The sequence below is a fragment of the Glycine max genome, chromosome 16 (assembly GCF_000004515.6).
Source record: "Glycine max cultivar Williams 82 chromosome 16, Glycine_max_v4.0, whole genome shotgun sequence".
Lineage (NCBI taxonomy): Eukaryota > Viridiplantae > Streptophyta > Magnoliopsida > Fabales > Fabaceae > Glycine > Glycine max.
In genome coordinates this window covers 19,167,107-19,193,647 of record NC_038252.2, presented here as the reverse complement: position 1 = coordinate 19,193,647, position 26,541 = coordinate 19,167,107, and the positions used below count along the sequence as shown (strand labels likewise).

The window sequence follows — 26,541 nt, the reverse complement described above, 5'->3', positions numbered from 1 at the left end:
AAAAATTAGGAATATTTTAGTAATTAAATGAAATATTATTATATTTTCATCCAATCACAAACTAATGATTTGTAGTTGGTTAATGTAAGAATTTGTACATTCATAATTAAATATAGGATTTTTCAATTAGGGTATTGGTTGAGGAATTTTAAATAGAAAACTTTTATATTGAAATTTAATACATTCAAAATGTGTTGGAAATCATACCAGAGAGACATTAATGACATTTTTTTAATGATAACTTGGTGCCTTTAAGAAATAAGAAGGTTAAATATATACTTGGATTCTTGAACTAAATTTGTAGATCCATTAGATTTAGAATGGACTTAATTAAGAAGGTTAAGTAAAAAAAACTAAATTTGGAGCGAGAATCGGGTCAAATAGAACCCTGTTTGAACCAGCAGTAAGTGACAATTGTCTTTGTTTATTCCAACTAGTTTATCACTACCACTTAAAGGATCGATAACCCGTGTCTTTTTCTGTGTATCCAAGGCATCTTCAAGCTCTAAATCTGCAATGGCTTCTCTACTCAACATGGTTTCGGTTCCACCAAGAATATCACCAACCTCACACACCAGAATCACTTCGCTTCAAGCTCGACCCGTTTTGCCAGCCTTTTCTGTCTCATTTTCCAGTAGGTGACTCACACCACCTCTTTCTGGTTGCTATTTCAGTCTACTCTTGTGTGTTCTGAATACCGTTTTGGCCCTTCTTTTGTTTCCCCATCTTCAATGTGCTAACCAATCATGTTCTAATAGTTTCTTAGCGACCAAGATGGTCAAAGTTGCAGTTTTTATGCTTTTTTGATGTGGCTTGTTTCAGTGGATTTGAAATTCTTGTTGTTTTTATGGACATTCCAGGGAGGAGACAATCAATTAGAGCAACAGAAACTGATACCAATGAAGGTGTTTGTTACGAGAAGCAACCCTGAACCGCAAATAACCAGGCCCAATGACGATAACAACTAGAGGTTAGCAGCAGGAAGGCCCAAGAGAGGAAGCAACACTCCTAGCTACTTGAAAGACTACGTACTTGAAGTTTAGAGCATTCATGAAACATGCAGAGGCGAGGATAACATATGGCATATTCTAGAAGTTGAGGGATAATATGGGGTATTCGTGTAATAATTCTGTTAGGCCATTAGACTGTTACGTAACCAAATTGAATGTATAAAAGGCTGAAAACGAGCTTATGAAGGATATCAGAAATAATATACATAGCCTTTTCTCTATTCTCTCTCTCTTTCTCTCTCTCTCTCTCTCTCTCTCTCTCTCTCTCTCTCTCTCTCTATATATATATATATATATATATATATATATATATATATATATATATCGTCTTCTTTCTCACGTAGCTACCCTCGTTCATGGAAGCCACCACTAACATTGGTGCTTTCATTGAATCCTCTCCGCCATGGCCGAAGCTACATGCTCCAAGACTAGTGTTGATCGTTGGGAAGATGCCTTCGCGAAACTCTCAGCGTCAATGACTTCGAAGTTCGATGAACTCCTTAATCGCATGAATCAGTTAGAAACTTCACATACCAACCCCCACGCTCCTCCGTCGTTTGCTGGTGCTTCCACGGCGGCCACAACAAACGTAGCCTATAGGTTGAAGTTGGAGGTTCCGCGATTTGATGGATCAGATCCTGAAGGATGGATATTCAAGGTTACGCAAGTCTTTGAGTACCATGCGACACCGGATCATGATCGCTTGACGACGGCATCATTCTATATGGAAGGGCCTGGCGTTAGCGTGGTTTCAATGGATGTATCGTAGCAGCCAACTCTCCTCGTGGTCAGCTTTTCTCCATGCCATTCACACAAGGTTTTCGTCTTTAGCTTACGAAGATCCTACGAGAGTTTTGTGCAAATTAACGCAGAGATCCACGGTATCAGCGTACCTTTCGGAGTTCGAAGCTCTCGCTAACAGAGTTATCGGCCTTCCGGTGCCGTTTGTTCTTAGTTGCTTTGTATCCGGCCTTAGCCCTGCGATTCAAAGGGAGGTACAGGTTATGCAACCTCACTCCCTGGCTCAGGCAGTCTCATATGCATGACTCATGAAGAAAAACTTCTCGACAGTCGCCGTCAGGGAGGTAGACCTCCTTCCACTGCACCACCTGTAGTGAACAACACGCGACCTTCACTTTCCTCGAATGGACCTTCGCCAGAATCATCCCTACTGCCATCTGTGACCAAACCACGTTCAGCAACCATCCCTTTCAAGCGGTTAACGCCATCTGAATTAGCCCTCCACCGTGAACAAGGTTTATGTTTCAACTGCGGCGAGAAATATTCGCGAGGCCATAAATGCACATCTTCTTTGTTCTTATTTGTCACAGAAGAATACGAGTACACTCAGGAAATTGATCCCGGACCTCCTTCGTTAACTCTTCCTCCCTCGCAGGAAACGTCACCAGTGCAGATTAGTCTGCATGCCCTCTCCGGTCAAGGAGCACCGAAAACCTTGCGCCTCACAGGCTTAATCCAGGATCATCGAGTCCAAATCCTCATAGATGGCGAAAGTACGCACAACTTCCTACAACAGGAGTTAGTATCTTCTCTACAATTAAGCCCACGAGATACTTCCACGCTGCGAGTGACGGTAGGTAACGACGAAGAATTACAGTGCAACCAGGTATGCACAAATATCTCAGTGAAGATCCAGAAGCATGATTTCCAGGTGGACTTCCACGTTCTACCAATTCGAGGGGCTGATGTAGTATTGGGGGTTCAGTGGCTCAAATCCTTGGGGCCAGTCCTAACGGATTACACTGCGCTTACTATGAAGTTTATCTACAATGGGTAACTGATCAAGCTCATAGGGGATCGCGATACGTCTCTGCAAATGATTTCGCCCTCTCAATTGTGTCGCCTGGTAGACACAGGTAATACCAACACCTATTTTCATATTAAAATGGAATCCCCCACCGTGACACCACTGCCAATTACGCACCCGATACCGGCAATCCAAAAGCTCCTCACTAAACATTCTTTCCTTTTCCAACCATTATCTGCTTTACCTCCATCGAGACCCACAAACCACACTATCACACTTCTTCCACACTCAGCCCCGGTTAACGTGAAACCCTATCGTTACCCTCATTTTCAAAAGAAAGAAATAGAAACCCAAGTCGCAGCCATGCTCAGGCAAGGTCATATACAACACAGTTCTAGCCCATTCTTATCTCTGGTATTGTTGGTTAAGAAGGGCGATGGAACTTGGCATTTCTGCGTTGATTACAGGGCACTCACGCGATCACGGTGCAAGATCGTTTCCCCATACCGATGGTGGATGAACTCCTGGATGAGCTAGGAGGCGCGGTCTGGTTCTCTAAGTTGGACTTGATGCAAGGGTATCACCAAATCCTGATGCGAGAATCCGATATAAGCAAAACAACGTTTCGCACCCATCATGGGCATTACGAATTTCGCGTAATGCCCTTCGGGCTTTGTAATGCGCCTTCGTCATTCCAAGCAACGATGAACAGGTTGTTCCAGCCACACTTACGAAAGTATATCATCGTCTTCTTCGATGATATACTGATCTACAGTCACAGCTTGGATGAGCACGTGCACCATTTAGAAATTGCGTTTCAAGTGTTGAAGGATGGCAAGTTTACCCTCAAATTCGCAAAGTGTTCCTTTGCACAGAAGCAAATAGACTACTTGGGTCACATTGTTTCCGGCGACGGTGTTCGGCCTATACCTGAGAAGGTACAAGCTATTCAGAGATGGCCGCAGCCATGAACAACTCGAGCCTTGCGTGGTTTCCTTGGTTTAGTAGGGTTCTATCACGGATTCATAAAGGGTTATGCGACGATAGCCAATCCTCTCTCTCAACTATTAACTAAGGCAGATCTTCTGTAGTCACCGGAGGCGGAGAACGCGTTTTAGACACTTAAGAATGCAGTCACGACGGCGCCGGTGCTTGCTCTTCCCAACTTCACTAAGCCCTTTACAGTCGAAACATATGCTTCGGGCTCGGGAATGGGCATTTTTCTCTCACAAGAAGGACACCCAATCGCCTTCTTCAGCAAGCAATTATGTCCAACGCTACTTAGGTCCTCCACCTACGTCTGTGAACTGGCCACCATCACCGCCACGGTTAAGAAATGGCGGCAGTATTTGCTAGGACATCATTTTGTGATTTTGACAGATCATAGAAGCCTAAAGTAACTGATGAATCAAGCTATTCAAACTCCTGAACAAAAAAAGTACCTAGCACGATTACTGGGCTTCGATTATGTTATTCAATATAGAACAGGCAAAAGCAATGTGGTTGCAGACACATTATCTCGGTCAGGGGGATCAACAACTGCTTCACTTCTCATTCTCTCGGTGCCTCACTTCACTTTCCTTGAAGATTTGCGTAGGGAATTGCAGACGAACCAAGAGTTTGTCACCTTGAGGGAGAAGATACGCGCAGAGATGCAGGCATACCCTGACCATTCATTAACTCAGCACTTCATCTTACATCGAGGTCGAATTTGGTTACCTCCAAACTGTTCGTTCATTAAGACCCTGCTCTCTGAATTTCATCAGTCCCTAACAAGGGGACACATGGGTTTCCGTAAAACCCTAGATCGCGTAGCTGAGAACTTCACTTGGGATGCTATGGCGAGCGACACGCACAACTTTGTTGCCAACTGCTTAGTTGTCAACTCGTGAAGTATGAGCCAGCAAAACCAAAGGGACTGCTATGTCCGTTATCTGTGCCGTCGCAGCCATGGAAGGACCTTTCGATGGACTTCATCGTGGGAATCCCTGCTTATCGTGGTAACACGTGCATCTTTGTTGTCGTGGACCGCTTCTCCAAAGGGGTGCACCTTGGTATGCTTCCTCCTCACCCACATCCCAGACCGTGGCTCAACTGTTCATGGATATGGTAGGCAAGTTGCACGGCATGCCTCGGAGCATCACGTTTGATCGAGATCCTCTTTTTGCCAGCAAGTTCTGGCAATCGCTATTTTCCCTGAGTGGTACTAAACTCAGAATGAGTTCTGCCTATCATCCTCAAATGGATGGGCAGACCGAGGTTGCGAATAGGATCATCGAGCAATATTTACGAGCGTTCATGCATCGCCGGCCAAGCGTATGGGGGCATTTTCTTCTGTGGGCGGAGTGGCCATACAATACATCCACTCACTCAGCCACAGAACTGACGCCGTTTGAGGTCACTTTTGGCCGCAAACCACCAAGTTTTCCACAGTACCTGACGGGCACGTCTACGGTGGCGACAATGGATGAGTTGCTCAGTCAGAGGGAGGCCATGTTTACCCTACTTCGACGAAAGCTTCAGAAAGCTCAGGCTCGCATGAAGGAAATCGCGGATGGACATCGTAGAGATCATGAGTTCCAAGTGAATGAATGGGTCCTGGTCAAGTTGAGGCCGTATCAACAAACCACGGTGTCTGGAACAGGTCAATCCAAGCTTTCAAGGCATTTTTATGGACCCTTTAGAATCATCGTGAGGATGGGCCCAATTGCATACAAGCTTGAACTCCCAGAGCACTCTCGCATCCATCCTGTGTTTCATTGCTCCCTTCTGAAGCCCTTCATGGGATCACCTAACACAGTGGAAGTTGAGAAACTACCCTCAGGGGCCATGGATAATCAACCTGTTTCCACACCCTTAGCTATTTTGGGCCATAAAACGATTCCTACGGACCATGGGCCAAAACAGATGGTTTTAGTGTAGTGGCAGGGCCTGCACCCCGACAAAACCTCTTGGGAAGATTGGGCAAGTCTTCAGGAGCTTCATCACCTTGAGGACAAGGTGTTGTTTGAAGAACAGGGGAATGTTACGAGAAGCAACCCTGAACAGCAAATAACCAGGCCCAATGACGATAACAACCAGAGGTTAGCAGTAGGAAGGCCCAAGAGAGGAAACAACACTCCTAGCTACTTGAAAGACTACGTACTCAAAATTTAGAGCATTCACGAAACATGCAGAGGCGAGGATAGCATATGGCATATTCTAGAAGCTGAGGGATAATATGGGGTATTCGTGTAATAATTCTGTTAGGCCGTTAGACTGTTACGTAACCAAACTGAAGGTATAAAAGGCTAAAAACGAGCTTATGAAGGATATCAGAAATAATACACGTAGCCTTTTCTCTATTCTCTCTCTCTCTCTCTCTCTCTCTCTCTCTCTCTCTCTCTCTATATATATATATATATATATATATATATATATATATATATATATATATATATATATATATATATATATATATATCGTCTTCTTTCTCACGTAGCTACCCTCGTTCGTGGAAGCGACCACTAACAGTGTCTTGGTTTTTTTTTTTTTTTTTTTTGGTTTGGTGGTGCTGCTCATTTCCCATTATTTTTGTGTTTCTCACAGAATTTTTTTTTTGCCCCAATTGGTGGGGTGTTTAATTTGAGCAATTCAATCTCAGGCACCGGGTGCAGCGCCATCTAAAGATGGTTCAAGCTTCAATCAGCTTCTTGGTATCAAAGGAGCTGCCCAAGAAACAGTGAGTCTACCTCAACTGTTCTGCAATTACAATTTTCTTTCCATTATCTGATGTAGATTTGTTGATTGTGTAACTACAGTCATAGAATCAGTCTAAATTCAGAGAATTGCAATCACTTGATTCCTTAGGCAGAAATTTTGCTTTTGCGTGCTTGTGTGTGTTTATAGCAGTTCATGGCTAGACAAAAAGCCTTATATATAGTCCCCTAAGTGATTGGGTAACTACAGTCATAGAATCAATCTAAATAAAGAGAATTGCAACAATTTTATTACCAAGTGACAAGGTTTCAACTTGCAGTTGCGGTTATGATTTTGTTGCTCTATTTGATATTGTGAAAAATTGTAGACAAATGTTGTTTGGAACCTTTCCACGTGATTCCTTGGGCAGGAATTTTGCTTCACAGGTCAACTAAGAACCACTAAATTAATAAATTTGGTGTTGGTTTAAATTGGTTGATGAAAGTATTATGTGTCTGTTTTAATATGTCAAAACGTAATTACAAATAGTGCTTACTATTAGCAGAGTGTAGTACAAGGACAAAGTGGCATGAATTAGATCACATAGTGAACTTTAACTATTTTCTTTTTAGCTTACCTTAGAATAGCCTGGGTTGCTTCCATAAACTTTTTGGGTAATCTCAATCTGCAAAGGCTTAAAGTAGGTGAAGACAATAGGTTTTCATAATGGCATATTTAGCAATTGATAAACTACTTTATATTAAATAGGCACTTCCTTCCTTTGAAATCAAGGTTTGCAAATTTCTGTTAGAGACATAACTAACTGGCTTTCCAAATGGCTATTCCGTTTAACCCGTGAAATATGTAAGATGCGATTGAACTGATTGAAGGGTTGGGAAAAAAAGTGTCATCATTTGCAACTAAAATGTTGAACCATGCATGATGCATCATTGGTAAACAAGCTGATATGAATCTAAATTCCTAAACTGATGATTGGACCATCTTGTAGGAAATTGTCTTTATATTGTTATTTGCAAACTCTTCCAAAAAATTTGCTGACTTCACTGGTGCACAGTATATTAATCTGAATATGTGTCTTTTACAATCCACCAATGCCCATTAATCTATTCTTATTTTCGTACACATTATTGAAAATTTATTTTAATATTTTGAGACATGGTAAGCTTGACTTTGGTTCTAAATTACTAACAATTACATTTGCAAGTTTATATAGCTTTGTAAAATTATGCAGTTACCAGATAACTGTAAATTAATGCAGTTATTAGATAACTTTTTTTAAAAAAAAATATTGTGTTTCTTAATTGATTGGGTAATATATGGTGCAGAATAAATGGAAGATTCGTCTTCAACTCACAAAGCCTGTCACTTGGCCTCCGTTAGTTTGGGGAGTAGTTTGTGGTGCTGCTGCCTCGGGTACTAAATTCTATCAACTAGCATAATGTTAAAACTTGACATGCATTTTCACTAAAATGTTTGGTCCTGCATATTAATGTGATAATTGTTTACACATGTTCAAAGTTCTATATTTAATGCTCCATCCTTCATGGTATAGAATCTTATATTTTATTTGAGACAACTTCTTGAAGTCCTCAATCTACTATGATCTCCGGTCAGGAAATTTTCATTGGAATTTTGAGGATGTTGCTAAATCAATTGTGTGCATGATGATGTCCGGCCCATTCCTGACAGGATATACACAGGTAGTGTTTTTTTTCTTATTTATATAAAGTTTTGCCAATTGCTATTGGATGGGAATATCTCACTGACATAAGTATAACTTTGAATTATTGGGTTGTTAATTTTTTTAGACTCTGAATGATTGGTATGACCGAGAAATTGACGCAATAAATGAACCTTATAGATCAATTCCTTCTGGGGCAATATCTGAGAATGAGGTATGTTTTAAACCTGAGACTGAGATGTCTTTTCTAGTTGCCATGTTTCATTTTTATTGTTTTACCTTTTGCTCAAAATCTTGCAGGTAATCACTCAAATATGGGTGTTGCTGCTTGGTGGTCTTTCTCTGGCTGGTATATTGGACATATGGGTGGGTACAATACACAATAGTCTCATGGTCGTTTTTTATCAGAAGCTTGATTGGTAAAAGTATTCTCTTTTACAGGCAGGGCATGATTTCCCTATAGTATTTTACCTTGCAGTGGGTGGAGCCATACTGTCTTATATATATTCTGCGCCTCCTTTAAAGGTAGTTTTTTTTTAATTGTCCTGATTTTTTCTTTATATTTTCTATTTCTCTTGCTTATTTTGATCATTTGACCAAGTTCTACATTTCTTTCTAGTTAAAACAAAATGGATGGATTGGAAACTTTGCCCTTGGAGCAAGTTACATTAGCTTGCCATGGTGTGGTATCTTCTACTTCGATAAACTCTAATTGCTATAGATTTAAACTGTTATCCTGGTTCAAGCTTGATGATCGGAGTGAGAAACATGTGTTCATTGGCTATGATGCAAGCTCAAAAGGCTACAAATTGTACAATCCAAACAATGGAAAGACAATTGTGAGCCGAGATGTCGAGTTCTATGAAGAAGGCACATGGAATTGGGAGGAGAAAGAAGACACTTATGATTTTTTCCCGTACTTTGAAGAAATAGATGAAGAAGCCTTAACTCCAAATGATTCAACTCCAGCACTTTTACCAACTCCTTCAACCAATGAAGCCTCATCATCTTCCAAAGGGAGTTCAAGTGAAAGGCCAATAAGAATGAGAAATATTCAAGAATTATATGATGAAACTGAAGTTATAAATGATTTGTTTTATCTTTTTGTTGACAGTGAGCCCTTAAACTTTGATGAAGCAATGAAAGACAAAAGGTGGAGACAAGCCATGGAAGAAGAAATCAAAGCCATTGAGAAGAACAACACTTAGGAGTTATCAAGCCTTCCCAAGGGTCAAGAAGCAATTGGAGTCAAATGGGTGTTCAAAATCAAGAAGAATGCAAAAGGAGAGGTTGAGAGACACAAAGCAAGACTTGTAGCTAAAGGCTACAAGCAACAATATAGAGTTGATTATGATGAAGTGTTTGCACCGGTTGCCCGCATGGAGACCATTCGTCTTCTTATTTCCTTGGCAGCTCAAATGAAGTGGAGAATTTTTCAGCTTGATGTAAAATCGGCATTTCTAAATGGCTATCTTGAAGAAGATGTCTATGTTGAACAACCAATGGGTTTTGTCATCGAAGGTCAAGAAGGAAAAGTCTTGAAATTGAACAAGGCGTTGTATGGTCTAAAGCAAGCACCGAGGGCATGGAATACTCGCATTGACAAGTACTTCCAAGACAATGGGTTTGTTCGTTGTCAAAATGAGTATGCTCTTTATGTTAAAGCTTTTAATAATGGTGATGTCTTATTTATTTGTCTTTATGTGGATGACCTTATCTTTACCGACAATAACCCAAATTTGTTTAAAGACTTCAAGGAGTCCATGTCTCGTGAATTTGATATGACAGATATGGGACTCATGTCATATTACTTGGGAATGGAAGTGAAGCAAACGGAGAATGGTATCTTTGTCTCACAAGAAAGCTACACAAAAGAAGTGTTGAAGAAATTTAATATGCTTGATTGCAATCCCGTGAACACACCTATGGAAGGTGGCTTGAAGTTATCAAAGTTTGATGAAGGAGAGAAGGTAGACTCCACAGTCTTCAAGAGTCTTGTGGGGAGTTTAAGGTATCTAACCAATACAAGGCCCGATATTCTATATGCGGTGGGAGTTGTGTGTCGCTTTACAGAGGCTCCTACCTCTCCTCATCTATAGGCCGCAAAAAGAATTCTTCGTTACTTGAAGGGTACAATTGATTTTGGATTGTTTTATTCTCCCTCCAATAACTATAAGCTTGTGGGATTTTGTGATAGTGATTTTGCCGGAGATGTTGATGATAGAAAAAGTACTACCGGATTTGTATTTTTTATGGGTGATTGTGTTTTTACATGGAGTTCTAAGAAGCAAGGCATTGTGACACTTTCTACTTGTGAAGCCGAGTATGTAGCTGCAACTTCTTGCACATGTCATGCCATTTGTCTAAGAAAATTGTTGGAGGAACTTTAGTTGTTGCAAAAGGAAAGCACAAAGATCTATCACTACTAAAAAAAAGGCCTTTTACATCGGTTCTAATGGCCTTTCTACATCGGTTATGACGCGTGGTGGTAACCCGGGATCATTGAATCACAACATCGGTTTTATGACCGAGTTTGAAAGGTGGCTTTTCTACATCGGTTGTCTAGCTCCAACCGACGTTGAATGAGTAGGTTTCTACATCGGTTGTCTAGCTACAACCGATGTTGAATGGGTAGGTTTCTACATCGATTATCAATCAACCGATGTAGAAAATGAAAGGTTATTACATCGGTTATAGTTCAACCGATGTAGAATGACTAGATATGGTAACGTGGCTACATCGGTTATCAATCAACCGATGTAGAAAATGAAAGGTTTTTACATCGTTTATAGTCAAACCGATGTAGTATTAGCAGATTTTCTACATCGTTTATCACTAAAGTGATGTAGAATGGGCACGAATGGAAAGGTTTCTACATCGGTCTTCAATCAACCGATGTAGAATTTGAAGAGTTTTTACATCGTTTATCGCTTAACCGATGTAGAATGAGGATATTTTCTACATCGTTTATAATTGAACCGATGTAGAATATGGATTTTTTTTTTTTACTTTTTGGAAATTTATAAATTAGTACAAGAAGCTATGCTGCTTTTCCACTAAAGTAGCAATGCCAAATCCTGTTGTTGAACGCTTCTTGTCATTTCACATAGGACCAACCATGTCAATGTGCATCCATTGAACCTTTTCATCAACAAACTGTAAGGGAAAATTGTTTCAGAAACTGCTAACATGAATGTGCAGTGGAACGACACAACAAGAAGCCAGACAACTAAGAAACACACACTTCCATATTTACAATGCATCTATTTTTTTCCAGCAATAATTCTCCTTAAATAAATGGTTTGTATATGATTATTTTAAACTTCAAATTGGGATAGTTCATGCACCAGTGCACACATTTTATGTGGAACACTGCTTGTCGAAGTTTGGAAGAAACACAATCACTAGGGGAAACATGGAGCGAAAAAATAGCAGTATATATCATTCAGAAAATAACATGATCTATATCATGATTTAGTGCAAACCTGTTTTAAGAAGAGAGCAGCCACAATAGCAGCACCTTGTCGACCACCAGTGTTCACATGTCAGCAACTCCTGATTTCATTGTTTCCCAGTAACTTTCCCCTAATGGCAACCTCCATAGTTTCTCCCCACTCACATCAGAAGCTTCAAAAACTTCCTTTGCTAGGTCATCACTGGGTGTAAACACACCTTCAAAAACAATAGTTTGCAATAGTAATTAGGACTCAGAAGCATTTTAAGAGATATACCTTTCAGGTCCAGCCTCTACCAGAGCATATACAAATGCTTTTGGTGCCGACTAAAATATTAGGCCCTTTTGTGTTTATTACAAGCAAATATTGGTATATGGTCTTAAAAAAAAGAACAGATTCACACTTGATATAATATAATTTTAGTTTATAATTACCAGCAATTGAGGGTCCAAGGGCAACAACGCAGGCCCCAGTCAAGGTTGCCAAGTCAATAATCTGAAGAACAGTTGACCAACCCATTAGCACCATTCTAAAAACAATTATTAAGCTTATGTAAATTGAAACCAAAAACCAAAAATATGAAGACAATAGAGTTAAGTGTGTAAATACAAAATGCCCAAAGTCAGCACTTTTCAGCAATCTTTGTATAAAGAACTGAACTTACCCACAAATATTTTTAAAGAATAACAATTGTATAAATTCATCAAATAATTAATCAACAAATCTATCAAACATACAAATAAAATTTTAAATGCTAAGCAAATCTTTTGGGAGGGAGACCTGGAGCTTTTATGATTTATAAGGATGGAAAGAATGCATAGCTGCGTAATGTTATACCTTTTCAACACCTTGATTACAAGCATATACCAGAGCATCTGCCAGGGTAAGTCTACCTTCAGCATCAGTGTTGTTAACCTAGGGAAGATGTTAAGCCTATCAAATCCTCAGTACAAGAACGGGGTAAAGTACTACACATGTTATATTAAATAAATCATCAAGGCCAAAACTCCAATTAATTGATTTTTAATATAACATATGTATACGATGCAACTGAAATTAGTTAATTTGTTTACAAATAAGAAATACAGCAAAGTAACGGCTGAAACTGAAACAAAATCCACCAGATACTACGAGTCAGTATCACATTAAAAAGCATAAATTTAATGTACAAAATCTACAAATAAAAAATATAGTAAATCCACACCTCTATAGTCTTTCCATTTGAAGTTGTGACAATATCTCCAGGCCTCATACTTGTTCCACTTATCATATTCTCACAGGTTGCAACAATAAAATGAACCTGCACATGTAGGATTTTTAATCTGGGCATTGCATGCATTATCATTAATACACCACAAAAGACACTACACAATCTCCATCAGAACTCTAAACAAATTAGCCACCAGAAAAGAATGAAAATTCATATTCCATAAGTTCATTATGGAAAACATTAGCTGAGCCTGAGACAAAAAGTGCAATTGGTTTTATCACTTTTATGTATATGAACCCATGATTTGCCACATCCCACCCATCACCACCCCTAAGAAAAGCCTTGACATAACATTGAAAGATAGAAAAACATAGGATACCATGCAACAATCAATCAAACCAAATGTTATTCTATGCAAAGAAAAAGACATGACTATTGACATAAATGACTGACCTCCACCCCTAGAGGTTTGATTTGACCAAGAGCTTTCGTTGTTCCTAAAACTGTTGTTGAACCACCCATATCAAATTTCACGAGTTCAATTGAACAGCCAGGTCCAGTCTTGATGTTGTAGCCACCACTAATAATATGCAGACAACATAAAATAATAATTTAAAGAGATAAATAGACGTTTTCATTATAATGATGGATATTTTATTATATTAAATAAGAATCAATTAAAATGATAAGACTTTTAAGATTGCGGAGGAAATTATGAAAATAAATTACTAGATATTTATTAAAAAATTAAAAAAATAGGATAAACAATGTGATATACTAAAGGAAATAATAAATGATAAATTTTAATAAAGTATTGAAGATAAAAATGAAAAAAAAAATAACGTATAAAGCTCAAAAGCTGCCTCAACTAGCATCTAAAAAACTGCTACAGGCTGGTGAGATATGTTTGTTTACCAAATATCTCTATTTTGGTCAAATAATCTTATAAACTAGTTAAATAAGCAACAAGTTAACTAAAATGGTTTGTCAAACATGGAAATCCCATTTCAAATTGATCACTCTCTTATTGAAGTTATAATACTGAAATCAAACCAATTGATCACTAGGGAAAATCCCTGTTATGGAGTTACAACATCATAATGAATTGAAGTTATAATGTTTAATGTCACACCAGATTGAAGTTATAATACAAAAAATCAAAACCATGGATAACACACTAGGGAAATCCCACTTCAGATTGATCACTCTCTAATTGAGTTATAGATAAATAGGTCACCTATTTACCTGTCAAAAGTCAAACCTTTGCCAACTAAAGCCAACTTGACATTGACAGGTCCACTCAGAGGTTTGTAACATAGATGGATAAAATGAGGAGGATTTTCCGAGGCTGCAGCAACACCCAGATAGGATCCCATTTTTAATTCAGCACATTGCTCGGCATTTAATATTTTAGCAGTGAAAACATCACTGTAGGTAGAAGCAATCTTAGCTGCCTCTTCTGCCAACACCCCTGAGGTAAACAAATCATCAAGCACTGATCAATTTTAGAGAAACAAAATTCCCTCACAGATATGAAACTGGCCAACTGCACCCCAAGCAACTACAGAACTAGGAACAATAATCACATATCATATACATTCAAAGTGTCATATGAACCTGGTGTGAGCACATTAGCAGGAGAATTTACAAGCTCCCTTCCAAAGATAATTCCGGAAGAAACATCTCCTGCGTACTTCAGTTTCTTCTCCAGTTCAGGTCCCATCCCAAGACCAATAATATCAATGGACCTAAGTGTTGATTTCTTTGCTTCTGACTTGTATCTATTATCTTCAAATAATCCCAGCACAGCCCCTGGCACATTTCAAGCCCGCACATTGTCAAGCATAACTACAAATCACAAGCTTTTATATATATCCCACAAATATAAACCATAAATTCAATACCAGAAGCAATTGCATAAGCACTGCTAAGCTTTGATTGAGCAGACAGTCCTTCAGAAGAGGCAAGAACGACAGCAGCACTGCTTTCTTGAGAAGACTTGGCAGCCTCCACAACGGCATCGCCAAGACCCTTAAAAGGTGAAGGAGTGGAAGGTGACTGACCAAGACCAATCAATCCAACCCTCTTTGATCCAAGTCCTGTAATTCTAAGAACAGTTGACTGACCAACTTTGCCAGAGAAATCCTCTTCAGAAGAGGCTTCAGCTAATAAGCCACCCAACTTTGAGTCAATCTTGCTCAAAATCACATTCTCAAACTTCGAGTTTGCATCTCTAGCCAAATCTTTCTCTGTAACACCCACTGCCAGAATGTCCCCTTTCCATTCTGTCACATCAACATCCTTAGCACCAAAAGAGATCTTCCATGAATTTTCACAAACATAAAACGCATTTTCAACATCACATCAATAAACACACACAAATACGCCAATACATTTCAAATCCAATCAGTCACCCCTAAAAAAAGTTAAATTTAAAGTAAACCCCCACAACGATAAAATCCATAAGTTATTAACTTTTTACATCGTTAAATCATATAAAGAGTTAAACAAAACCTGGGGACGTTAGATTGAATGAGAAAAACTAGTTAACGAGTTTAGACTGGCCTTGGGTGTTTCGATGTTAGAAGGATGTGAGAGACCGAGAGTGGCACGTGCGAGAGTGTGCGACATGAGTTTCCTCGTTGGAGAACACATACTAAATTACATTTAAAAGATATTGCAATTTGACTTTTCTTTGAAGGGCCATAATGTATTCATATGCAATAGAATCTATATACCTCCTTTCTAACAAGCCTCAAAAACTCTTCACGTTCCCTGCTCACTGACTGAAAAAGTATCAGACAAATGAATGACTCCAAGCATTCATCAGTGCATAAAAACTTAGTCTGGCAAATATAAAAATTTACTTTCACTTACAGATGCTGATGCTAAAACGGCTAATGCACGGCTGAGCTCCCAGAGGTGCTCCTGTTTATCCAATGTCTTTTTTTTTACCTCTCCTAGTGTTTGGTTGGTTGTTGAAGCCCTCTCTTTCATAATTAGCTAGTCTATTACTATTATACATTTTTGGTTTTGTTGTTGTTATTTAACTGGGGAACTCATCATTCTAGTAATTACAAATTTGTGGGATCAGGTTTGTGGATTTTTGTACAATGCTTGTATTTATACTACCTATGTTTGTCTAATAATCCCTAACTTTAGTCTTTTACTTAGATTCTTTGTTGTTCCCAAACGTTGTTATAGGACAGGGTGGGTACCACAGATGAGGTTGGGCCTTTGTGTAATACATTAGCATAGTCCGTGGAAAGTTATCCCATCCCCGTATACAATACTCCACAAAGGACCGAGTCAGTACAACCCAAGCTGAGCCTGTTCACATAACATAAGAGAAAAATATAGGATTCTGCCATGTTGATAGCCAATTAGTAGCTAGATATTTTATAACCCTAGGACTGCTAAACCTTAAAAGGGCATCCTACTTTAAATTTGCAGTAGAAAATAAAATTTATAAATGTTTATAGATAATAGATATAGACATACCAGTAAACAGTTTAAAAGACGTCGGAAGTGTTCTTCGTTGAGTAGTCAATGCTAAATCAGATTTCTTTGATAAGTAAAGAGCAGGGTCAATAATGATGGGTCTTGCTCTTTGGTTCCTGCATATAAGCAATAATACAAGGAAATCACAATCAACTGCAAGGGGAGAAAAACATGCAGAATATAATTTAGAGCAATTCACTCACAGTTTCCAACCAACAATGCGTGTATGTTCAATGAAATTGATATTTCTTGACAGATTTGAGAAAACATGAAGCAAATCTGCAAAAGCAGGAAACAAAAATCAGATGACTTCACAAAGCATCTATATGAATCTTGATTTATATAAATAACAAGGAATGATCTATATGAATCTTGATTTATGCCAAACGATACCAATATGCAATTCAATCAAACTTTAACTATAAATACATGGAATGATCTATATGAATCTTGATTTATGCCAAATGACAGAATATCAAAATATTAGCAATGCAGAAGATGTTGAAACCAGAAGACTCAAATTATTGAGTATAACAAAATACCCTCAATCAAATTGCTATGCAGTTAAGCAGGTACTAGAAACTTTATTTTGCATTTTAGGTCAAAACGGAATACATCTTATACTTGACAACAGCCCAAAACAAGTTTAGATTTGTAGTATGAATTTAATCCATCTACTTTAAAGGGAGTTATCTTGATTCTTGAGCGTTGAACACTTTTGTCCATCTCATACTTCACCATCATTCCCAGCAGTATAGTAGCTCTTGTCATGCAAAGAATAGGCCTAACCATATCATAATCTATGCCGCACATATATTCATAATATAAGTTGTGGTTTCTTTAGCAACTGATTGGATTGGGAAAAAAATCCTCTGAAATTTGTCTCTTAAGTGAGCAAGCATAATTAGTAATCAACCTTAATTTTAGAGGATTAAGACCACAACGCACTTTAATTAATACAAGCATGTACAATATTTATATTTATGTTGATTACTTATAGGTCTGGTTCTTTGAAATTTAAAAGAATTTATTTATAACAATTAAAATAAATGAAGTGCATTGAATATGCGTCTCATCCTTTGAAATAAATGAATTTATTTATAGGTCTGGTACTTATAGGTCAGCCAGAGTTGTTCATTCACATTATTCCTGACAAGACCAACAACACATTGTCTATCATTGACAAAGGTATTGGAATGACTAAGGCTGCTAAGATTAAATATTTGGTTAGTCTTTGTGAGATTATCGCCAACTGTGCTTGTTAGTTAGTCTATTTTCTCTAATGTTTGTGCGTTTGATGTTCCAGAGTTGGTCAATAACCTCGGTACTATTGCCTCTCTTATAACAATTTTTCACTGGCATACAACATCTGAACTGATCAAAACCAAAAGATAATATATATATATATATATATTAGTAAAAAATAGTTCAAATGACTATATTATGGACAAAATAAATTAGAACTAGGAAATCATCTATCATGTATGTCATGATATGCAGCGAGTAAATTTTCACGACCTCATCAACCTCAAAACCACAATCCTCAGAGAATTGGATTGGTAGATAAAGAAAAGTTATTATTATAGAAAAATGAGAGTGAGAGAGGGATGGAGAAGAGGTCGAGATATCTTGAGGAAAAAAATAGACACTCCATTTTAAAGGTTTCAAATGTGGACATTCTCTCACAATTGTTTACTATGTAATTTCATTTTAGTTCTCATCCTTTTCTCTATATCATTATTGTTTTACTTTGCTGGAAAATGTAGGATGAACCAAAAGTAATACTTGAAGTACCTTCTCTGATGAATTAATAAATTTTATTTTAGTTTCCTAATATATTTTTTATTTTATGTTAAGTTTCTAATAAAATAAAAAATTATTTTTCATTTTTTTATTTTGTTTTAATCCTTCTAATATTTGCAATTTTGTCCCTAAAATTTGACGATGATTTCTTATTAATCCATATTAAATATTTATCAAAGGAGCTCATACAAATGAACAAAACATTATAAAAATGGATATATTTAAAGAATTAAGACAAAATAACAACAACTAAAAACAATTTTTTTTATTAAGGACGCAAAAAAAAATAGTGACTCAATAAAATTTATTAATTAACCAGAGACTTAGTATAATTAACCTTATTATATATTTATTATTAATATTTCAATTATAAATTATATTATTTCTAAATAAGCTAGTCTATTAACCCCTTTGGACTTTTCTAAAAGCCCATAGTTTAGCCTACTTTACTATAAATATTTTTGTTTCTAACTATGGACCTAACTCAGTGACTGAGAGTGTTTATGGTGGGGTTCCTATGATCTGCAGGCCATTCTTTGGTGATCAAGGAGTGGCTGGAAGATTGATAGAAGATGTTTGGGAGATTGGGGTGGTAATGGAAGGAAAGGTGTTCACAAAAAATGGATTGCTTAAAAGCTTGAATCTGATTCTGGCGTAGGAAGAGGGAAAGAAGATTAGAGACAATGCTCTTAAGGTGAAGCAGACTATGCAAGATGCAACTAGGCCTGAAGGACAAGCAGCACGGGATTTGAAGACTTTGATTGAAATAATTTCTACTACATCTTAATGTATGGCACAGTTAATTGGTTGTAATAATTTGAGTTGCAATATTAAATTAACCCAAATGAAAAAAAAAAGGAATAGGTACAATAGTGATATAGATACCAGCATTAATAAATTATTAAGAGTGGTTTAGTTTAGTTTTTTTTCTTATAGAGATTACATGTACTTTTAAAGATAGAATCTTTGCTCAATTCGAATTTGTTAGAGTTTATATTTCGATAATTTCCATTAAATCCCACTTTTATGACCTGAGGTTGTTGCTACCCTATCAACTACTAAAACATTCCTATTAAGAAAGACTCATGCAACAAACTAAAGATAGACAATTAATGTCACTAGAACAATATGTTGAGGGTAAACCCCTGATAAGATGAATTTTTAATGATAAGACAATTTCAATAAGCAAATTTCAAGTCTGTTGAACTTAAGTTACTAATGATTTGTTTTGAGAATGTGATTATAAGAACATGAATTTATTTTATACCATGGAACATCAAGCTGGAGGTCAATGAAACTAAAGTATGCAAGTGTCCAAAAGCTTAAAAGGTATGATGATTTCTCATTACAAGCAAGGCCTGCTAGAAGGACAATTGTTAGAAGCATACCAAACTGAGCATACCTTCAGAAGATCAAAATGCAATCAGACCAAAAACTGTGTATGATCATAAATATGATCGGGATGAATTTGACTAAAAGGTAGCAAGCCAAGAATCTGCATATGATTAAAAGCTCCATCAGAAGATGCAAATTGAACAAGAACTAATATGAACGTATCTACATTGTTTTGAAGCAATAAATTGCTATATCAGAAGCAGCATGCTTAAAACTGAAGTGAAATGTCTTCCAGAAGTAAGAATCTATCCTAGAATTTCAAGTACTGATTGAAACAAAGCGAAACAAAAAAGACAAAAAGACTGATGTACAAGCACTACTACAGGTATTCAGAAGTAGTTTGAGAATCATGTTGCAGAATATGAAGCTTTAGAAGAAAAATTCTTGATCGATTCCAAAAATTCTCAAACAATGTGCCTTGGGAAACCTAAGTCAAAACTGCTTGTCAAACTTCAAATTCAAATACAATTTATAGATAAGGATTTTGAAAAAGGACCAAAGGTGATTTCAGAAGTGATAAAAGACAAAAAAAGAAAAAAAGTCAATACACAATTGTATGAAAGAGGCAACTTATACTACTTTGGAAGACCATTTGGTCACAAACAACTATTTTGAAGCCAAAGAGCCTACAAATAGATCCACATTCGAAGTGTTCATTGCAATGAAAGAAATTAAAGCAACATATTTTCATATTTATTTTCTCCAAAAGTTTAGATAGTTTATCCAATTAACTTTTCTAAAACTTCATTACTCTCATAATTTCTTCTAAACATAAGCTATTTATTTTTAGTTAACAATTGTTATATAAAAATTGTTTGATTCAACATTTCTTTTTTAAAAAAATTGAATCAAATACTGTCTAATTAAAAAAGAAACACCTATGTGCCTACAGGTCATAAACTCAGTAGGTACTCAACACACATGTCATATACTCGAGCAAGACCAAACGCATGATCCCCACTAAAGGAGTATAGTTCAAACTGGTGAGGAGCAGTTACTGAGTTGTAACCTCCTCCCTTAACTCATATACTCACATAGAGAAAAGAAAATTTACATCTTATTCATTCTCATACACATAAACATCTCTAACTTAATTAATTTGATTTAAAGTTTTTTGATAGGTACTTTCACTGTGTACTGAAAAAGGAAATCGGAGATCATATAACACTAGATGAAGGAGAAGATTGAATTATTTCGGCTAATGAATTTGTTAACGACAACCTTAAATACTACTTTTAAAGAATTTATCACAAATATAATTTATAATTAAAGAGCAGAGCATTATTTTACATTATCAATCTAGTCTAATTGGTTTCCTAAAAGTATATAATAATTATAATTTACTAATAATTATAAAGAGCAGAGCATGTACTATTCTACACTCCTCCCATTAGATATCAATGCCTACTGCAGACATCCTGAGGTCTCAAAGCAGCCAAGGGAAATTAAGTTTTTTTTTTTTAAGTTGAAAGATGACTCTTAGCTTGGCTACGAAAGTCATGCAATGTGACTTCCTAAGTATTGGGTATGCACCAATATCTACTAAGTTTTGAAAACCGCTTCTATGCCAAAAACCAAAAGATAAAGATAGCTAGAAGATGTTTTCTCAACTTATGTTTTCTTCTTATTCAACATCTCTCTCAATTTCACACACTCTGCTATGTGCCTTACCTCATTCAGAACCGTAAGGTTATTAAAGACCCAACCTCTTACAATGTCAATATCAGAGGAATCAAATCAGCTGATACAACAACAGATATCAAGAAGGCATACCACAAGGCAGCTCTCCGACATCATGCAGACAAGGTTAGAATCTTATGTGCCTGCATTATAGTTATCTTAGTATGAGCTTTTGGGTATAAAGGCGAGCCACCCTCATTTTTAGCTTTCAAAACTGTTGTACTTAGGAAACTTTATTTTATCTGTTTCTGGTTTGAATCTAGGCTGGTTAGTTGTTGGCTAGAAGTGAAGTTGGAGATGAAGGCCAACTTTGGAAGGAAATTTCACAGGAGGTGTACAAGGATGCTGATAAGCTTTTCAAAATGATTGGAGAAGCATATACTGTGCTTTCAGACCCAGCCCAAGGTTATACATATGATTTTTCTACTAGTTAATGAATCTGAATTCATTATTAAGTATAGTTTGAGAATACGAGCTGGGTGGGCAAGAGAGAGAGAGTTGACAAATAATGATTGAATATATGAATGGCTTACTGTGCTATCTTCCTAGCATTAACATGCTCTATTAAAATGCTCAAGTTCACTCCTGTCTGAAAACACTTATTTTTAAGCTGGAACAAAAATATTATATGCTGCTAGCCTTTTGCAAACAGAGCTAACAAGTAGTCAGTTAGTAGTTTGAATTATGCTCAAGTTCACTCTTGTCTTAAAACACTTATTGGTACATCTGAATGACTGCATAGTTAGATTGATTCTCTATATTTCAGTTGTGGTTCAAGACAAAACCTAACTATTGACACAAAATTAAAACTAATGGATGTATATGCAGATCCAAACATGAAAGCACAATTGGATTGGGAAAGTCATTACAAAGGATTATACTTGTCACCGGATTATCCCACTTGTAAATCATATAATTGTCAGTTGTCACTGACAAAGGATTTTTATATATGGCGAGGATTAAATATGAGATTTCTAACTAAAAAGACAGCGGCATTCATCATGGGGAGAATGTTGAGGATCTACTAAGTTTTGTAAGTCTTCCTTTTATCTATTTTTTCTACTTTGTCAATTAAAAGTATCGATTACAGGATTACAAGCTCCATAAAAATAATGTAAAAGTGGAATCCATGAACTAATAAGCATGTTTTGCAGGCATGGATAAGTTGGAACGAGCGGACAGCTATATATATTGTAGATCCATCATTAAACAAGAATTCACGAAATGAAATGATGAGATGTATCCATATTGGTTTACTTTGTGTTCAAGAAAATTTAGCGGACAGACCAACCATGGCTACCATTATGCTCATGAATGCTAACAATGTAACCCCAACCAAGGACAACACACAGTTGCTAAGAATTAAAATACAAAAAACCAAAAAGATTGTTGAGACACATGATCAAAAAAACTGCGAAATTAGTCATACCTTAACAAAAGCACTAGGAACAATGTTAAGCGAAGGAAGCTCACGATGTCATCCCTCTGCAATTACAGCACTAGATTAGACAAAAAGCACGACACTATAAACACAATAAAACAACCAAAAATGCTCTGAACCCCTGTTGCAGTAGCGTGCAAATCAAATCAATTAGCATAACCTATGATTATACTTTTAAAAATTGAAATCATTTTTTCAAAAAAAAATTAAAACTACCTGAAGTTGAGTCAGATTGTTGAGCCTAAGGTGGAGGTTTTTGAAGTTCAAGAGGGTGGCCAACCACATTATCTGCCTCATTTCGAAAGTTTAAAAACTAAGAATTTTTGTTAGTTAAAATTGTAAAACGGGTACAGAACTAAAAGGGGTATTTTACTAGAAGCTGATCTCGGAAAGATGTACGACCTTTGTGAGTGGTAACGGAATTTACATCGGCGGCATGGATGGGAGCTTAGGCACAAACGGACGAGGAGCGCAGAGCGAAGCTGCTGCTAGGGCAGATAACGTGGAAGGTATGACGGCAGAGGAGCGCGGGCAGAAACGGACGAGGAGCGTGGAGCGAAGCTGCTGCTAGGGCAGATAACGTGGAAGGTATGGCGGCAGAGGAGCTCAGGCATAAATGGACGAGAAGCGCGGAAGAGGAAGGTATGGCGGCAGAGGAGAGAAGCTGCTGCTAGGGCAAGCGCGTCGTGGGAGATTTCGAAGAACTGATCGAATACGTGAACGCCCGAATCGAAAAGACACACTCACGTGTGTGGCACGTGCAGCAACTCTCTCTGTACAAAGGCGGTTATTAGGCCATGATCGTCTTTGTATGTTTATGGGCAACATACAAAGGCGGTTTACTTGTCACACCCGCAGTAGAAGAAAGGGTGTAAATTACGAAAAACCCATTGCGCCATAATAACAAAGACGGGTGTCCGCGACCGTCGTAGTAAGTTTCGTTTTATTTACAAAAATGCCACTGAGACACATTCTAAGGCGATTCTAGGAAACCGCCTTAGAATGTGCGACGTAAAAGAAGGATTTTTTAGTAGTGTATGTTGATAATAGATCAGCACAAGAGCTTGCCAAGAATCCGGTGTTCCATGAACGAAGTAAGCATATAGATACAAGGTATCATTTCATTAGAGAGTGCATTACCAAGAAAGAAGTAGAATTGACTCATGTGAAAACTCAAGATCAAGTTGCGGATATTTTCACCAAGCCTCTCAAATTTGAAGATTTCCGAAGATTGCGAGCAAGACTTGGTGTGCAGAAGAATTTTTCCAATTAAGGGAGGATGTTAGATATTAATTAGAAAAATAATAATAACAAGTTTTATGAGCCTTAAATTGTGGAAGATGAAAGTTGTAAAGTTGTAAGTTACAAAGTCTTGAATAAGCAATTATGTGAGCATTCAGTATTCTTGAATAAGCAAATTATGTGAATAGCCACTCTATTCTAGTATAAATAGGGGATCATATTCTTGTATTTTGTGTGCCAAATGAAATAAAATCTTCTTCTTCTTCCAACAATGTACATGTTTTCAGTTAATCCTTTGGTTATTTGTATACTGAGATAGATGAGTTGCTGAACAAGAATGGTTCTTAGCTTTTATATGCAAGATGCATGGCTAATATCTTTTTTTACAAAATATTTTTGTATAGTATAATTAAAATATTAAGAGGGTGGGCCATGGTGGCGTACATCACTACATCTACTTTTCCCAGACACCAGCAAGTGGAAGCCAGGTGCACTACGCCGCCCTTTTTATACAACAAGAGAAATGTTAGCATACTTATAATACACTATTATCAATTGAAATTTATTGGCAAAACACAATTTTGTAGCTCCTACATATTTAATGAGTTTCACTTATTATTTTTTAATTTTTAATAAACTTTAGTCAATAATAATGTGTTAGTAGCACTCCAACAACAATTAAGCCTTTCTCCACTTGGTAGGATGGGCCACATGGAGCTCTTTTTATAATATATTAAATATTATTGCTTTTGGATAGCATTTTACTTTTGGAATGTGGCAATTATTGCTATAAAAGCATAATTGGGTGAATCCTACATTTCATCAACAGAGAATTATGATTAAACTGGTCCTTTTTTATTTACTAATAAGTGTTAAGTTCTATTATCTGGACTTGCACTGTATCTCAGAAGATCTTGATTGGTTTCTTACTGACAGGTGGGCGGGTCAGGCTTTGTTTGGAACTCTTACACCAGATATAATTGTTCTCACACTCCTATACAGCATAGCTGGAGTATGTAATATATTCTACATGGCACTTTGTTGGATATGAATACGATAATATGCCAAATAAGAATGGTTATTAATATTGTTGTTGTATCACATTGCAGTTGGGAATTGCTATTGTCAATGACTTCAAAAGTGTTGAAGGGGATAGGGCTCTAGGGCTTCAGGTCTACTCTATTGTCCTTTGCCTTTCAATAACAGTACTCTGAACTCATTCATGTTTTAGAAATTCTAATCATGTACAGTCATTAAAGTAGCTTCTACTGACTTTTGTATTGGCTACCTTCTTTGAGTAGTCTCTTCCAGTTGCTTTTGGTGCTGAAACTGCAAAGTGGATATGTGTTGGCGCTATTGACATTACACAATTATCTGTAGCTGGTAAATTTTGATCCCTCAAATATATACAAATAATTACTATATATACAAACAAAACAGTTAGAAACTTTTCACCATATTTACTTAATCATTATCCTTGTCCTTGTTTACTACTTGTAGTTTGATTTTTGCTTTTATCTTTTGTCTAAACCATATTTGATATTTGTACTTGGTTATAACCAAGATGGCCATTTTTTATTTTGTCAGAGTCACAGTTTGTAAAGTTCTATCTAAACTTAGGTCTCAGAAAAACTCTAGCACTGGTTATCATAAATTGTTGGCATCAGCATGACCGGTGATTTCAAATTGACAAGTAAAAGCAATATTATAATCAACACAGAATTAATATTGGAAACCAGGTTTTTAGGAGAGGTTACGAGGATTTTGTGCTTTTTTTTCATATGTTTCATAATTCAGTATTTCTCATTATAAATCATTATTTTGTAACAAGAAATGCAAAATGGATTAAATTGTAACTTATGGTTGCAGGATATCTACTTGGGGCTGATAAACCGTTTTATGCGTTAGCTTTACTTGGCCTAATAATTCCACAAGTCTTTTTTCAGGTAAGTACACAATTGCACACATGTTAAAATATTGTTTACAATCATGTGACTGCTGCATACACGCTAAACCGTTCTTTCTAAATTTATGTTAGCATCTCACTGGTTCTTATCATCTTGTGCCTTGCAGTTCAAGTATTTCCGCAAGGACCCTGTGAAATATGATGTTAAATATCAGGTACATATTGACCTTAAATTTAGCTTCTAAGCATAAAAAAATGGAGAAGTGGCCAAATGAGCAATGCCCCAGAAGTGGACATCTTTTTAGAGTAAATTATTCTAAACTAATTGAACACTCGTGTTTGCAGGCTAGTGCACAGCCATTTTTGGTGCTTGGTTTGTTGGTTACTGCTCTAGCAACTAGCCACTGATCTTTGATGTGCAAAATTTGCCAAAGGGGCATTAAATTCATAGAATAAAGACGAAGGGAGCCACCGGTTAGAAGGATAAGAGTGGCTTCTCTTAGGTACCTGCATTCAAGATTTGTGGCATAGCTTTTGTTGGCCACCCTACATTCAAGGAGGAGTATGACCTAGGCTTGTCCAGTATTGTGTTTTTTTTTTTTTCCTTGTTCTCCTCGTTTCCACTTGTTCAAGTTTTGATTATTTTAGGATGAGAAGGGGTTTCTTTTTAGGAAGCTTTAAAAGACAATAAATTGTACAAAGTGTAGACACAGACATGTTATTGTTCCCTCGAATCTGGGACCCTTATGT

The 26,541-nt window shown here is 36.9% G+C and overlaps 2 protein-coding genes across 2 annotated transcripts; one reads left to right on the top strand and one right to left on the bottom strand.

Annotated features, from left to right (window-relative positions):
• The first annotated feature begins 448 nt into the window (after window positions 1-448).
• Window positions 449-26,541, top strand: LOC100800348 (chlorophyll synthase, chloroplastic). Its single transcript, XM_014768972.3, has 15 exons — window positions 449-634; window positions 861-905; window positions 6,411-6,499; window positions 7,803-7,890; window positions 8,092-8,177; window positions 8,286-8,372; window positions 8,459-8,524; window positions 8,600-8,683; window positions 8,778-8,839; window positions 24,822-24,897; window positions 24,995-25,057; window positions 25,187-25,268; window positions 25,755-25,831; window positions 25,959-26,006; window positions 26,137-26,541. The coding sequence occupies exons 1-15, from the start codon at window positions 517-519 to the stop codon at window positions 26,197-26,199; spliced, it is 1,134 nt and encodes a 377-aa protein (XP_014624458.1). The 5' UTR covers window positions 449-516; the 3' UTR covers window positions 26,200-26,541.
• Window positions 11,111-23,377, bottom strand: LOC102659388 (leucine aminopeptidase 2, chloroplastic). Its single transcript, XM_041010225.1, has 17 exons — window positions 23,046-23,377; window positions 22,860-22,931; window positions 22,632-22,687; window positions 19,530-19,622; window positions 16,528-16,603; window positions 16,325-16,440; window positions 15,701-16,153; window positions 15,562-15,609; window positions 14,728-15,124; window positions 14,441-14,635; window positions 14,069-14,294; window positions 13,277-13,403; window positions 12,818-12,913; window positions 12,451-12,528; window positions 12,048-12,108; window positions 11,644-11,830; window positions 11,111-11,314 (listed from the first exon to the last, which is right to left on the bottom strand). The coding sequence occupies exons 7-16, from the start codon at window positions 15,818-15,820 to the stop codon at window positions 11,697-11,699; spliced, it is 1,482 nt and encodes a 493-aa protein (XP_040866159.1). The 5' UTR covers window positions 15,821-16,153; window positions 16,325-16,440; window positions 16,528-16,603; window positions 19,530-19,622; window positions 22,632-22,687; window positions 22,860-22,931; window positions 23,046-23,377; the 3' UTR covers window positions 11,111-11,314; window positions 11,644-11,696.